Genomic DNA, 11371 nt, shown 5'->3' with positions numbered 1-11371 from the left:
AAAACCTGGAAGCCACGGGGAGGGGCTGCGTGTCCCGGCCAGAACGGACAGGCGCGGGATGAAGGCGATGTCCGGTTCCCGATGTCCGGATCCCGCGGCCTGGCAGGCGCAGAAGGATGGAGGGGCGGGAACGGATGGATGGAAGGGAGGGAGCCGATGGAGGGCCGGTCCCCGCCTCCCCTCGCACTGCCGGTCCCCGCCCCGGCATCCGGGGCTGCGGCGGGAAGTGCCGCCGGAGCGGTGGGAATTACCGCTCCCCCCTGGAGCACCGGGGGGCGCGGCGGGATCTCCCGGGGCCCGCCGTGCCCGGGAGGGGCGCAGCATGGAGAGCCCCGCGGTGACCTTCACTCTGGCCTACGTGGTGTTCGCCGTGTGCTTCGTGTTCCCGCCCGACGAGGTGCGCTCGGCGGGGCTGACGGTGCAGAGCCTGCTCTCGGCCTGGCTGGGCAGCGAGGACGCGGCCTTCGTGCAGTACCACCTGCGGCGCAGCACCGGCACGCTGCTGGCGCACTCCCTGCTGCCCCTGGGTGAGTCCTTCCTTCCCCCTGCACGCCCCGGGCTCGGCAGCCGGCTGGCTGCACCCGGAGCACACGCAGTCACCCAGGAGTTGCGTTTCGCTCGACCAGGGAGTTCAGCTTGGAATCCTTTATCCATAATAGTTCTGCTAAAAATTAAGTGGCGCCTTGCAGGTAGTGCTGTTCGGCAAATTCAAAGCATCTTCTTTAAGGTGTGTCATTCTGGCGTCTCACAGGTAGTTTTATTCAGCCAACAGATGCGAGTCATCTTCCTTTAGGTATAGGGTTCAGGCAAAAGTGGCATCTCGCAGGTTATTTTATTCAAATTCAGATCACCTTCCTTTAGATATATCATTCTGGTAAAAGTATTATCTCGCAGGTAATTTTATTCAGCAATTTCGGATCACCTTCCTTCAGGTGTATCATTCTGGTAAAAGTGGCATCTCGTAGGTAATTTTATTCAACCAGCAAATTCAAATTGCCTTCCTTTGGGTATATAATTCTGACAAAAGTGGCACCTCACAGGTAATTTTATTCAGCAAATTCGGATCACCTTCAGGTAAATCATTCTGGCAAAAGTGGCACCTCGCAGGCAATTTTATTCAGCAAATTCAGATCACCTTCGTTCAGGTGTATCATTCTAGTAAAAGTGGCATCTCGCAGGTAATTTCATTCAACCAACAAATTCAAATCGCCTTCCTTTAGCTATATAATATTGGTAAAAGTATTATCTCACAGGTACTTTTATTCAACAAATTCAAGTCACCTCCCTTTACCTATATAATTCTGGTAAAATTGGCATCTTACAATCTGCAAATTCAAATCAGCTTCATTTAGCTATGCAATTCTAGTAAAAATCAGGGATGCGTAAGCATTTTCCTAAGATTAAGACAAGGGGCTTGAATTTGAAGTCATCCAGAAGTACAGTAGCTCTCCTGGAGGTGAGCTCACTGGTTAGATACCATATGATTTAGGGGTATGTGTTTATGTGTGTACTTGACTGGATTCTGAAAGCAAGTTGTTTTTTTTTCCCTTGCAGGTTATTACCTTGGAATGTGCTTTGCTGCACCTGAAAAACATCTTTGCTTTTTCTACCTGGCTTCAAAGGAATGGAAAACTTTCTTCTTCTTCGCAGTTCTCCTTCCAGCAGTCACCAGTGCCCTGGCATATTACTGGTCACGGAAAGGTTGGAATAATCACCCGTTAGCCCGAACACTCGCTGTCCATGCTCTCCCACAGTCAGGATGGAGGGCAGTAGCTTCCTCCATCAATACAGAGTTCAGGAGAATCGACAAATTTGCCACTGGAGCCCCAGGAGCAAGGGTGATTGTTACAGACACATGGGTGATTAAAGTGACCACCTACTGTTTACACGTTGCCCAGCAGCAGGACATTCATTTGACGGTGACAGACTCCAGACAGCATGAACTTACCCCAGACTCAAACGTGCCTGTGCAGTTCCTCACCATCCGAGTTTCCAGTATCAATCCCTACGTGAAGGCGTTTGATATCCGGTAAAACAACTGTGTTAACCCTGTTTTGTTACGTATATAATATTTGATGGTGCTGATGGAGTGCTTCTGTGTCCGGCCTGAAGGCTCCCTGATCTTGTCCCTTCCCTTCTGCTCCCTGCCTGGTGTTCAGAGATGCTGTGTGTGCAGTTCTGCCTTGCAGTGAAATGAAGAAGGGTTGTTTAGAAAGATTCACACACCTGCAGCGTTGAATGCACAGTGGTTAAACAGAGAGACTGTCCTGTTTGATCCATTCTTAGGGAGAGGATTTTGTTGGAGAAGTAACTGGAGAAATTTAGGTCAAAGATAGAGAACAGGAATGAAAAGGACAATCTTTGGTCTTCCAAATTTTAGGTGATGAGAAATAGTTGTTTCTCCAAAACTAGCTGTTGTTCACCCATGACTTCGTTTTTTTCCTTCTGCTTAAGACTCGTAATTCTGTCACTGCTCAGGAGAGTTCTCACTGAGCTACTGTAAAGCAAGGAAGTAGTTTTGGTCTGTTTCTGATTTATGTGTTCTCACAGCAGTAAATCTTAGCACACATGAACTGTTAGGGCTTGTTTTGCAAGGGCCCGTGCTGGGTGTTTTCAGCAGACTGTCCGTGTAGCTGGGCAAAAGTACAAGTTCTGCAGAAACATCTAACACTGAGTAGAAAGGTGCCAAGGTCTTTGTTTTTGTTGTGTCATTGAGGGGAGAACTAAAAGCCATGTTAGGGCTCCTAAAACTATATATTTGAAAAGGCATGCCAGTGTCTTTTTGCTTTAAATGTGTATGTCAGCAGCATTTATTTACTAGGTAATTACTAGGTAATTAAAAGCAGACAGATCACCAGACTTGTAGGTGTGCTGTAGAGCAAGCATGAGGAAGGCATAGAGGTGATTGTGTTAGAGATCCAGGTGAACAGAGCTCAGAACAAGAGATTAGTTAAGGTAAGAGTAACAGTCCTAAGAGACTTGTATAGACCTGTGAGAGTGGTAACCAAATGAGTATTAAACAATTAATGATTTTCTTCTCTACGTGCGTCAGTGCCAGAGTGATAAAACTACACCCCCAGCTGAGAAATCATGACTTTGACAATTCTTTTTAGGGGGGAAAAAAAAATCCAACTCCCCCCCACTTTATTTTGTGGCTAAACAGCACAGTATCAAGAACAGTGTTTAAAAGCTCCTCTAATAAGATGTCAGAAATAGTAAATCCCCACTAGAATGTAGCAAAATCATATAGGATCGTAGTATATATCCAGAATCAGATACAGTGTGATGTTTCTGGAAGAAAAATGTTTTTGTGCAGGTGGGCCACTTTTCCTCTGGATAGAAAGGTCTCTGTTATTTGCACGGGTAGCGTCTGTTAACAAACAGATAAATAATCTGTCAAATATCCTTTAGTAGTTAAAACAATGGAGACCACCGGGAGCTAAAGCTGAGCCAGCATTGCATTGTGCTGTGCTCTGGGAATTCAGTGGTAGGAAGAATGAGGGCAACAGTTCCAGGGACTGCTCCATGAAAGCTGTTTAATGAGTGGAAGCACTGAGCTGGGGAGTTCTGCTGCTACAGTTCTGAACTGTTACAATAAAAAGAGGTAACAACAGGGATGTGTCACTGCAGGATCTGTGCGAGGCCTCAAGTGCCACTTGAGGTCTGTGGGCATCACTTACATTTACTTTAGCAGGAGCAGCTGGTGTGAAATGCATCTTGTTACGGCCTTAAATCAGCAGCAGTTTGTAACCTTTGTGAAATTTCTGGGTTTGTCTAAAATTGGATCATAAAATCACAGAACCTGATAGATTGACATTCTTCTGCTACTTATGTGTCCTATATCACCTTGTGATGTGTGCTACAGGATATAACTAATTTCTGTCCTCAGGAGTTTAGGAACAAGAATTTTATGTGATCTAAGTAAATAGGCATTAAAAAGATGGGCAAAAATTGTGTATGCAGTACTTTACAGTTAATGCATGATTTACATACCTGTATTGCTTTTGTTCATGCTGATCCCTTCAAAAGCCTTCCTTTATTTTGTGCGATGTTTTAGCTGATCTCCAGCATATCCTGCTCGCATATGAAGTAGGATGGTGTGTTCTGTTGGCTAAGTTGTGTCAAAACCAATCACTAAACAGCAAAAGAAAATAAAATGCTCACTGTTTATTTATTCTGACTCATGAACCAGCCTAAATAGCTTTTCTGTGGATTCACTTCTCTGATGTCAACCTCTGCAATGTACTGTCAAGGTATTGAAGCAGATAATCATGGTAATGTTTTGTTCCATCTTTTCTTTTTCAGGTTGAACTCCACAGAGTATGGGGAGCTCCGAGAAAAGCTCCGTGCTCCTATCAGCAATGCAGCTAATGTTGTGATCCATCAAAGCCTTAGTGATTTATTTTTAGAAACCTTTACATCTCTGGTGGAAATTAACCAGCCATATCACGTTCCAAGCACTCAGGTGAGACTTTCTATCCATGTGACACTGTAATAATTATACTTTCAATGTAGGTGAGCTTGTGATTACTGTGTAATTGGTAAATGTTTACTTAGGGCTGTCTCAGGTGAATTATTAAGAGAATTCATTGTTGTGAAGTTAACAAAATGGTTTTATTAAAAATATGAATTAAACTCTGAATGATGATTAAATTATAATTATTAATTGAGGGTTATTAAGCAGTAATCACGTGGTAATTAAACAGTAATCAATCAGTAATTAAATGGTATTTAACAGCAGTCACTCTGGTACTGGCTACTTCTAATAATTGTATACAATATGCTTTAGATCTAATAAAAACAGTCACTTACCTTGCTATGGATAATAGTTAGAGGGTGAGGGGTTTCTCAGCCTTGAGAGGTAACCTTGAGAGGTGTCCTGCCTGCCTGAGACAGCCTGCTGCCCTGCAGGAGAGCTCAATGGGCTTGGGGGGCTCCAGTAACTTGCTTAGAGTGAGTGACTGGTGGTCAAACTGCCCCTTGGTGTGGGTGTGCAGCTGTAGGACTTACAATGTCATCTAGTTACCTCCTGATAAGACATGGCCTAGATTCCTTAACTTCCTGAGAAGATACAGCCTAGCACAATTCCTTCCAGTCTGCACAGCCACACTGACTCCAGTCAGGCCTCCTTGTGGGTGATGCCAAAGTGCTGTTTGCTCAGTCGGGGTGGGTGCATCCCTCACAAGGGCTCACCTGCCATCTCAGTAAACATGTCATAAATGCAGTTCAGGCTGCTGCTTCCGTTCCTTCTACGAGGAGATGAACTGTATTGTGAGCAGTTTTGAGACATGAGAAATAACACAGTGAAATAAAGTCCCCTGTAATAATTCCCATAAAAATATTACATGAAAACATTTGGAAATGATGACGTTGCGCTTCCAGAAAGTTTATGGGGAGTCACAGCTGCTGTTGGTGTTCTTTAGGCAGTTTGCTCCATTACAGCTTGCTTTTCTAGACAGCCAGGTTTCGCTGGATCTTCTGCTGAAATAAACTAATGAATCTTAATTGGGGCTTGCTTTGGTTATAAATAACACCATAGAATCCTACCTGCAGCTATAGTCATAGAGACCTGGTCATTATTACACTTGTGCAGCAATCAGAAGTGTGACTATACCACTGTCCCATGTACCAGAGGAAACTAATTAAACCAGTTCTGGTGACCCTGCAGGGAGTCTGTGTCTGATGTTTCAGCTAATGCAGGGAGTAGTTGGTATCTGTGGTAGTGTCATGATGTGTTCACTCCATGGTTCCTTGAACTAGCTAAAATAAAACTGGATCAGATTTGCCTGCACATGATGTTGTTGTACGTTCTGGTTGCAGTGCCAGCTTATAGTGAAATGAGATGTTCAAAATAAAGAGAAGAGAGAACCTGATAATTTTTCATTTTAATTAAAATAAATTAATTTGTGACACATTTAAGTGTCAGCTGAGCTACTGGTCTTTGATTTGACATTGAGTGATAAATGTCATCACAAATTATGATAAGGACATAAAAAATACAACACTGAATTTTTTTCCTGTTCTGAATCTCCATGAGTAAGTTGAAAAAGTTAGTTAATCTTTCTATGCTAGAGATCTTCCTGCCTAAAAACTAAGATAAGCCTTAATTTCACAAGTTAAAGCTGATGCAGCTTCTGAAAGAAGCAGTCCTGCTTCCTGCACACTCCTGGTCCCCATGTTGACACAAGACTTTGTCTGTGGTGAACCTGGTTGTGTGAAACCAGGGCGGAAAGAGGCAAAGCAAATTGGTTTGTGTTCATCTGGATCTGCTCCACAGCCAAGCTGCCAGTGTGGCTGAGCAGGCACTTGAGCTGACAGGGAAGAGACACTGGAGTTGGGAACTAGAGACCACAGAGCAGAGCTGCTTTTTGTTACACCAGTAGCAGTATGAACAGGATTCAGGTCTCTGTGCCTGTTCACTGTGCTGTCATTTGAACTTTGTCAAGTTCTTGGACAGCTGGAAGACACAGGGGAAATGCTAATTATTGTTTATTAATTGTAAAACACTTCACAGCAAGATGATGTCCCTAGATGCAACCACAGGTTCATGTGGCATAATTACCTGTGGGGAAATATTAATTATTACAGTATTATCCAAGAAAACTTAAGTAAGTTTCTGGTCCTTCAAGATGAGTGTCCTTGTGTTCAGTACAGCCCCAGTTTCCCTTTTTATATATCTTACCTATAAAGATGGAAGATAGGAACAGCCATTTGCTGTAGCAAGTGGTAAAAACTGTTTGCTTTTTTGTTTTTCTTACATTATATTGGTATGTTTTTTGAAAAATATCTTGTGTGAATGATAAAGCTGGCTGTGTGCTTAGCTTGCTGTGGCTACTGTGCTCTGGAAATAGGTGGAGCTCTTTGGAGACAGAAAGAATGTTTATTTTCAGTCATTTTTGTTTAATCACTAGTCTCACGCAGCAGTTCTGGGGTTTTCTGTTTAAAGAGAAACTTTGCTCTCGTTCATTTGAAAGTGTTGTAATAAAACCATTTGACATCTTCTGGTGGGACAGTTCTGCCTTGATTATTCTGCCACAGATAATTTTCTAAAAGCCTTTGACGAGCAATCACAGAAACCATTCTGTGCAGTTCACAATGTGAGCATTTTTCTCCTCCTTTAGGAGCTGGAGCCATGCATAGGGTGTATGCAGACTATTGCTAACATCAAGCTCATCAAGAACTGCCAGGAGCCAAACGAAGGGGAGTGCCAGCAGTGCTACTGCCGCCCCATGTGGTGCCTCACCTGCATGGGCAAGTGGTTTGCCAGCCGACAGGATCAGCAGCACCCAGAGACCTGGCTGTCGAGCCAAGTGCCTTGTCCGACTTGCAGAGCCAAATTTTGCATTTTAGATGTTTGCCTAATACGATGAGTAGTACTTGGGTACGTTTTAACTTTTTTAATTTGAATGTATTTCACAGTGGGTTTGGTCAAAGGCCTCCTAGATTTATTTCTGAGACTTCGTGTTCTACAAGGGTGCAAACTCCAAAGGTTTCTTCTACAGTGTTGAAAACAGATGCAAATCTTTTCAGTTACTTTCCACTCTTACCTGTATCTTTGGTATTTACTCACCTGATATCAATTCCTGGATTTTTTTTTTTTAACCCATGTTTTCCTTTCTTATGTCTTGGAAGGTTATCCTTCTATATTTGCAGTACTATTCTCTTTTCAAGTTTTAACGTAGGTTAAATTCTTTACATTTTTAAAATTGACTTGGGTTTTGTTCTTTAATAAAGGGCTAACTGAGAAAAATACTTTGGTTAGACTTCATTGATGCTTTGTTTTTCTTTACTCCACTTGTCAAGTTCTCAGTAATCTTTGCAATTGTTCACCGAACAAGTGTACCAGTTGTGGCCCTTCTGCTGGTCCAAAGGGTTTCAGTAGGCTAAGAAATCTAATCCCTGAAGATTTCCAACTCCCATAGGGACTTTTTATTCCATCAATTTGCCTCTAGCTTACATTTTGATGGATGTCTTTATTTCAAACAACAGAAGGATTCAGAAATGTAACCCATTTACCTACACTGCTAATGCTATGCATCCTGAAATCTGTTGGTTTCCAGGAGCTACATTGCTTAGGGTTTTGATGTGCTTTAGATGATGGGACATTTTTTATTACATTTGAAGGGAGTGCAGCAAACTTCCGAGCTTTAATTTGTGAATTAAAATAACAGAGGGAAAAAGGATAAAAGAGAGAAAGGAACACTCTAATGCTTTGTTCTAGGTGAATAAAAGCCAGGATATCTCCCCCGTGAATAATAAGAAGGATATTGCCAGTAAATCATTAGCAGAGATGACATGCCAGTGATTCCATGAAAACCTCTTGATTACCCTGACAGGCAAGTGCTTTGAGCAGGAATAGGTGGCAGGATGCAAAAATGGTACAAGTACTGGAAGCACAACCATGAAACATTTCATGAGTCTCAGCTGAGCTACAGATGGTGAACTGCACCAAGCTATGCTTTAAGCCAGGCAGGAAATGGTTATGAATGTGACTGTAATCCACAGTTTAGAGAGGGATAAGGAATTGAAAACAGATTAGACAGCATCGCTTAAAAACTAACATTTATGTTATACTGTTAGTGTTTGTTTTTACCTTTGGGTTTTTCAAATAATACTCACTTATGAAAGTCCAAACTGGGTTTAAGGACATTAATTGTTTCAGCATATCTCAGTTGCTATATGTACAACATCTGCTATGCAATTATCTAAACTACCTATTAATAATGGTGGTTCATCTGTTTTTCATTACCCGTTGTTTTGCATTGTATGGAGTGAAAATTTGACACTGAGACAGCTACTATGGATTTGTCTCTGCCAAGAGTGGCATGTCCCTCTTCAGCTGAATAGGCTTGAGTTCCAGAGCTTCAGACAGATTTGTTGACAAGTATGAAAATTAATTAAAAAATCAAGGAGCTGATCAGTGATTGAATTTAAAATATTTCCCACTACTTCTGTGATAAAGTTATTTGCAAGTTTAAAATGGTCTCTGCAGGCTTTTTTAACCTTTGGAACATTCTCATAGGGCCATGTAGTGTCATCTGACAATGCACCTATTGCTACACAGCAGCCTTTACAAATAAGCATTTTGCAACATTTACTTCTGGAAAGTTTACAGGATGTGGCACAGACACGTGGGATGTGATCCTTGAAATAGTTGCAGAAGAGAGGGTAGGATTTTGGACCTGTGGTTTTGCCACTGACAGTCATTCAGTTCATACAGCTCTTTGCCTGTTTGGAAATAAAATATTTGTTGTAAAGATGTGTGAAGTTAAAATCATAAAGGCCTTGAGAAACTTAGATAGTAGATACATGTAGCTGCAGATGGTTTTATAGAAGAAAAACATGTCAGTTGCCAATAGTATCTCATGTAATAAGAGCTTTAGACTCCTAATTGCTTGTACAACTGGAGCTGTTCCATACAGAAATCTACCCTGAATTAAATGGAAGTTTTCATTTCAGTGGAACTTTAGTTTTATTCATCTTATCTCTTTTGCCAGTATAACAGTACGATGGAGTAACCATCAAAAATGTAAGATACCCTTGCATCTTTTAATGCTCTATCCACAGAAGTGCCTCTTAGGAAACTTAGTAATAATCATCAAAATAAAATTATGATTTATGTTAATAATAGTGCCTGGCTTAAATTCCTTAAAACAACTATTATTTCCCAAGTTTAAATTCTCAAAGTAGTCTGGCATGCGTCCAAAGTTTGTAAGCTTAAAGGCTGTGTAAGAGAAACAAGTTGTTAGAAATCCATATGACATTTCCTTCTTAGAGGCAGTAGAAGGAGGAACTGTGACTTCTCCCTGCACAGTCATATGAGATGTGAATAAACCACTGAACAAGAAAATAATGGAATACAAAAATAGGCATTTGTCTTTGTCATAGCTTCAGGTCATCAGCCAAAGAACCACCTGCACATATAGGGCCATTTGTGGAGAAGATCCTCTCTGTTTGCAGCAGAGAAAACAACACTGCCTCCCACACAATCTTGATACATTTCTTAAAAATGAGGATAGAGTTTAGAATTGGTCTTTTTATAGCATTTTATAAAAAAAAAAAAAACAAACAAACAAAACCCAAGTAATGTGATGGGCTAAAACATTTACTAAATAATTTTCTTTTATTATTGTGTGTAAATCACTACTAGTGATTTAGTGTTGCATTTTTCAGCAGTGTGTATGCTTTTCCACATCACTGACTTGTGGGTGGGCGATGTGAGTAATCCGAAGTACATTATATACATGTGATGTCACTAAACTAAGACAACGTATCTGTGGGTTCACACTGTCAGTATAAATATGCCATATGCGTGTGTACATATATAGCCCAAATTTCACTCTGTGCTGCAGCTCAGTAGGTGGCTATATTTATTTACAGAGTTGTGTTAGTTCTGTAATTTGAGCATTCCAGAAAATACTAAGAAAATATGTTATCTGTTGATTTTTTAGGTTAACATAGTTTGCTAACCCAAAAAAAGACTTTTTTTTTTTTCCAAGCAGGATATAATTTGAATAAATTATGTGAATGAAGGTGGGTTTTTTTACCATGAGGCTTGGTGTAACTTGAACCCAAAAATACCAGGTTATTACATGATCTCTTCAATATGAGTATTTTTGTTGTATCAAAACTGGACCAGGTTGCCCAGAGAAGCTGTGGCTGCCCCATCCCTGGAAGTCTTCAGAGGCAGGTTGGATGGGGCTCTGAGCAACCTGGTCTAGTGGAAGATGTCCCTGCCCATGTCAGGGGTTTGGAACTACATGATCTTTAAGGTCCTTTCCAACCCAAACCGTTCTGTGATTTTACTTGTTAGACTGCAGCTAAATACCATTCCAGTCAGGATAAACCTCAATAAGAATAAAGGTCTGAGTGCCATTTCTTAAGAAATATTTGTTGACTTTTAACTGTTTAAGGAGTAAGATATAAATATTCAAGCTCTTACATACATTACATGACATTTTCTTCCAAAGACTTACTGCAGGGTTTCTTATTTGTGATTCTTGGGTTTGGGTTTCCTAGATAGCTTACCTCTTTTAAAATGGACAGTATTATTTAGGTAGCCTTTAAGGAAAAGGTTTAATGAATACATGCAGTTAATCTTAAAACTCTCTGAAGAACTGAATAAAAATACAATTGATTTTATGTAAGACTTCTGGTTTTAATTTTAAAATTATATTGAATGGGGCTTTGAGCAGCCTGGCCTAGTGGAAGGTGTCCATTCCCACTGCAGGGGGGTTGGAACAATGTGATTTTTAAGGTCCTTTCCAACCCAAACTGTTCTGTGATTCCGTTAATGGAGTGAAATGTGGGACACGTTTCTCCGGAGCGTACCTTGTGGTGCCCACCTTTGGTGAGATGATTTAGCTCACGA

General features: G+C 41.2%; 1 protein-coding gene across 1 annotated transcript; it reads left to right on the top strand.

The window, feature by feature from the left end:
• The first annotated feature begins 99 nt into the window (after positions 1-99).
• TMEM129 (transmembrane protein 129) lies at positions 100-11142 on the top strand. The gene is made up of 4 exons (XM_032685456.1): positions 100-527; positions 1555-2029; positions 4306-4465; positions 7122-11142. The coding sequence occupies exons 1-4, from the start codon at positions 323-325 to the stop codon at positions 7368-7370; spliced, it is 1089 nt and encodes a 362-aa protein (XP_032541347.1). The 5' UTR covers positions 100-322; the 3' UTR covers positions 7371-11142.
• The last annotated feature ends 229 nt before the right edge of the window (positions 11143-11371 follow it).

Source organism: Chiroxiphia lanceolata, chromosome 4 (assembly GCF_009829145.1).
Source record: "Chiroxiphia lanceolata isolate bChiLan1 chromosome 4, bChiLan1.pri, whole genome shotgun sequence".
Taxonomy (NCBI): Eukaryota; Metazoa; Chordata; class Aves; order Passeriformes; family Pipridae; genus Chiroxiphia; species Chiroxiphia lanceolata.
Note: the sequence above shows the minus strand (reverse complement) of the source record. Positions and strands in the feature narration are given on the sequence as shown.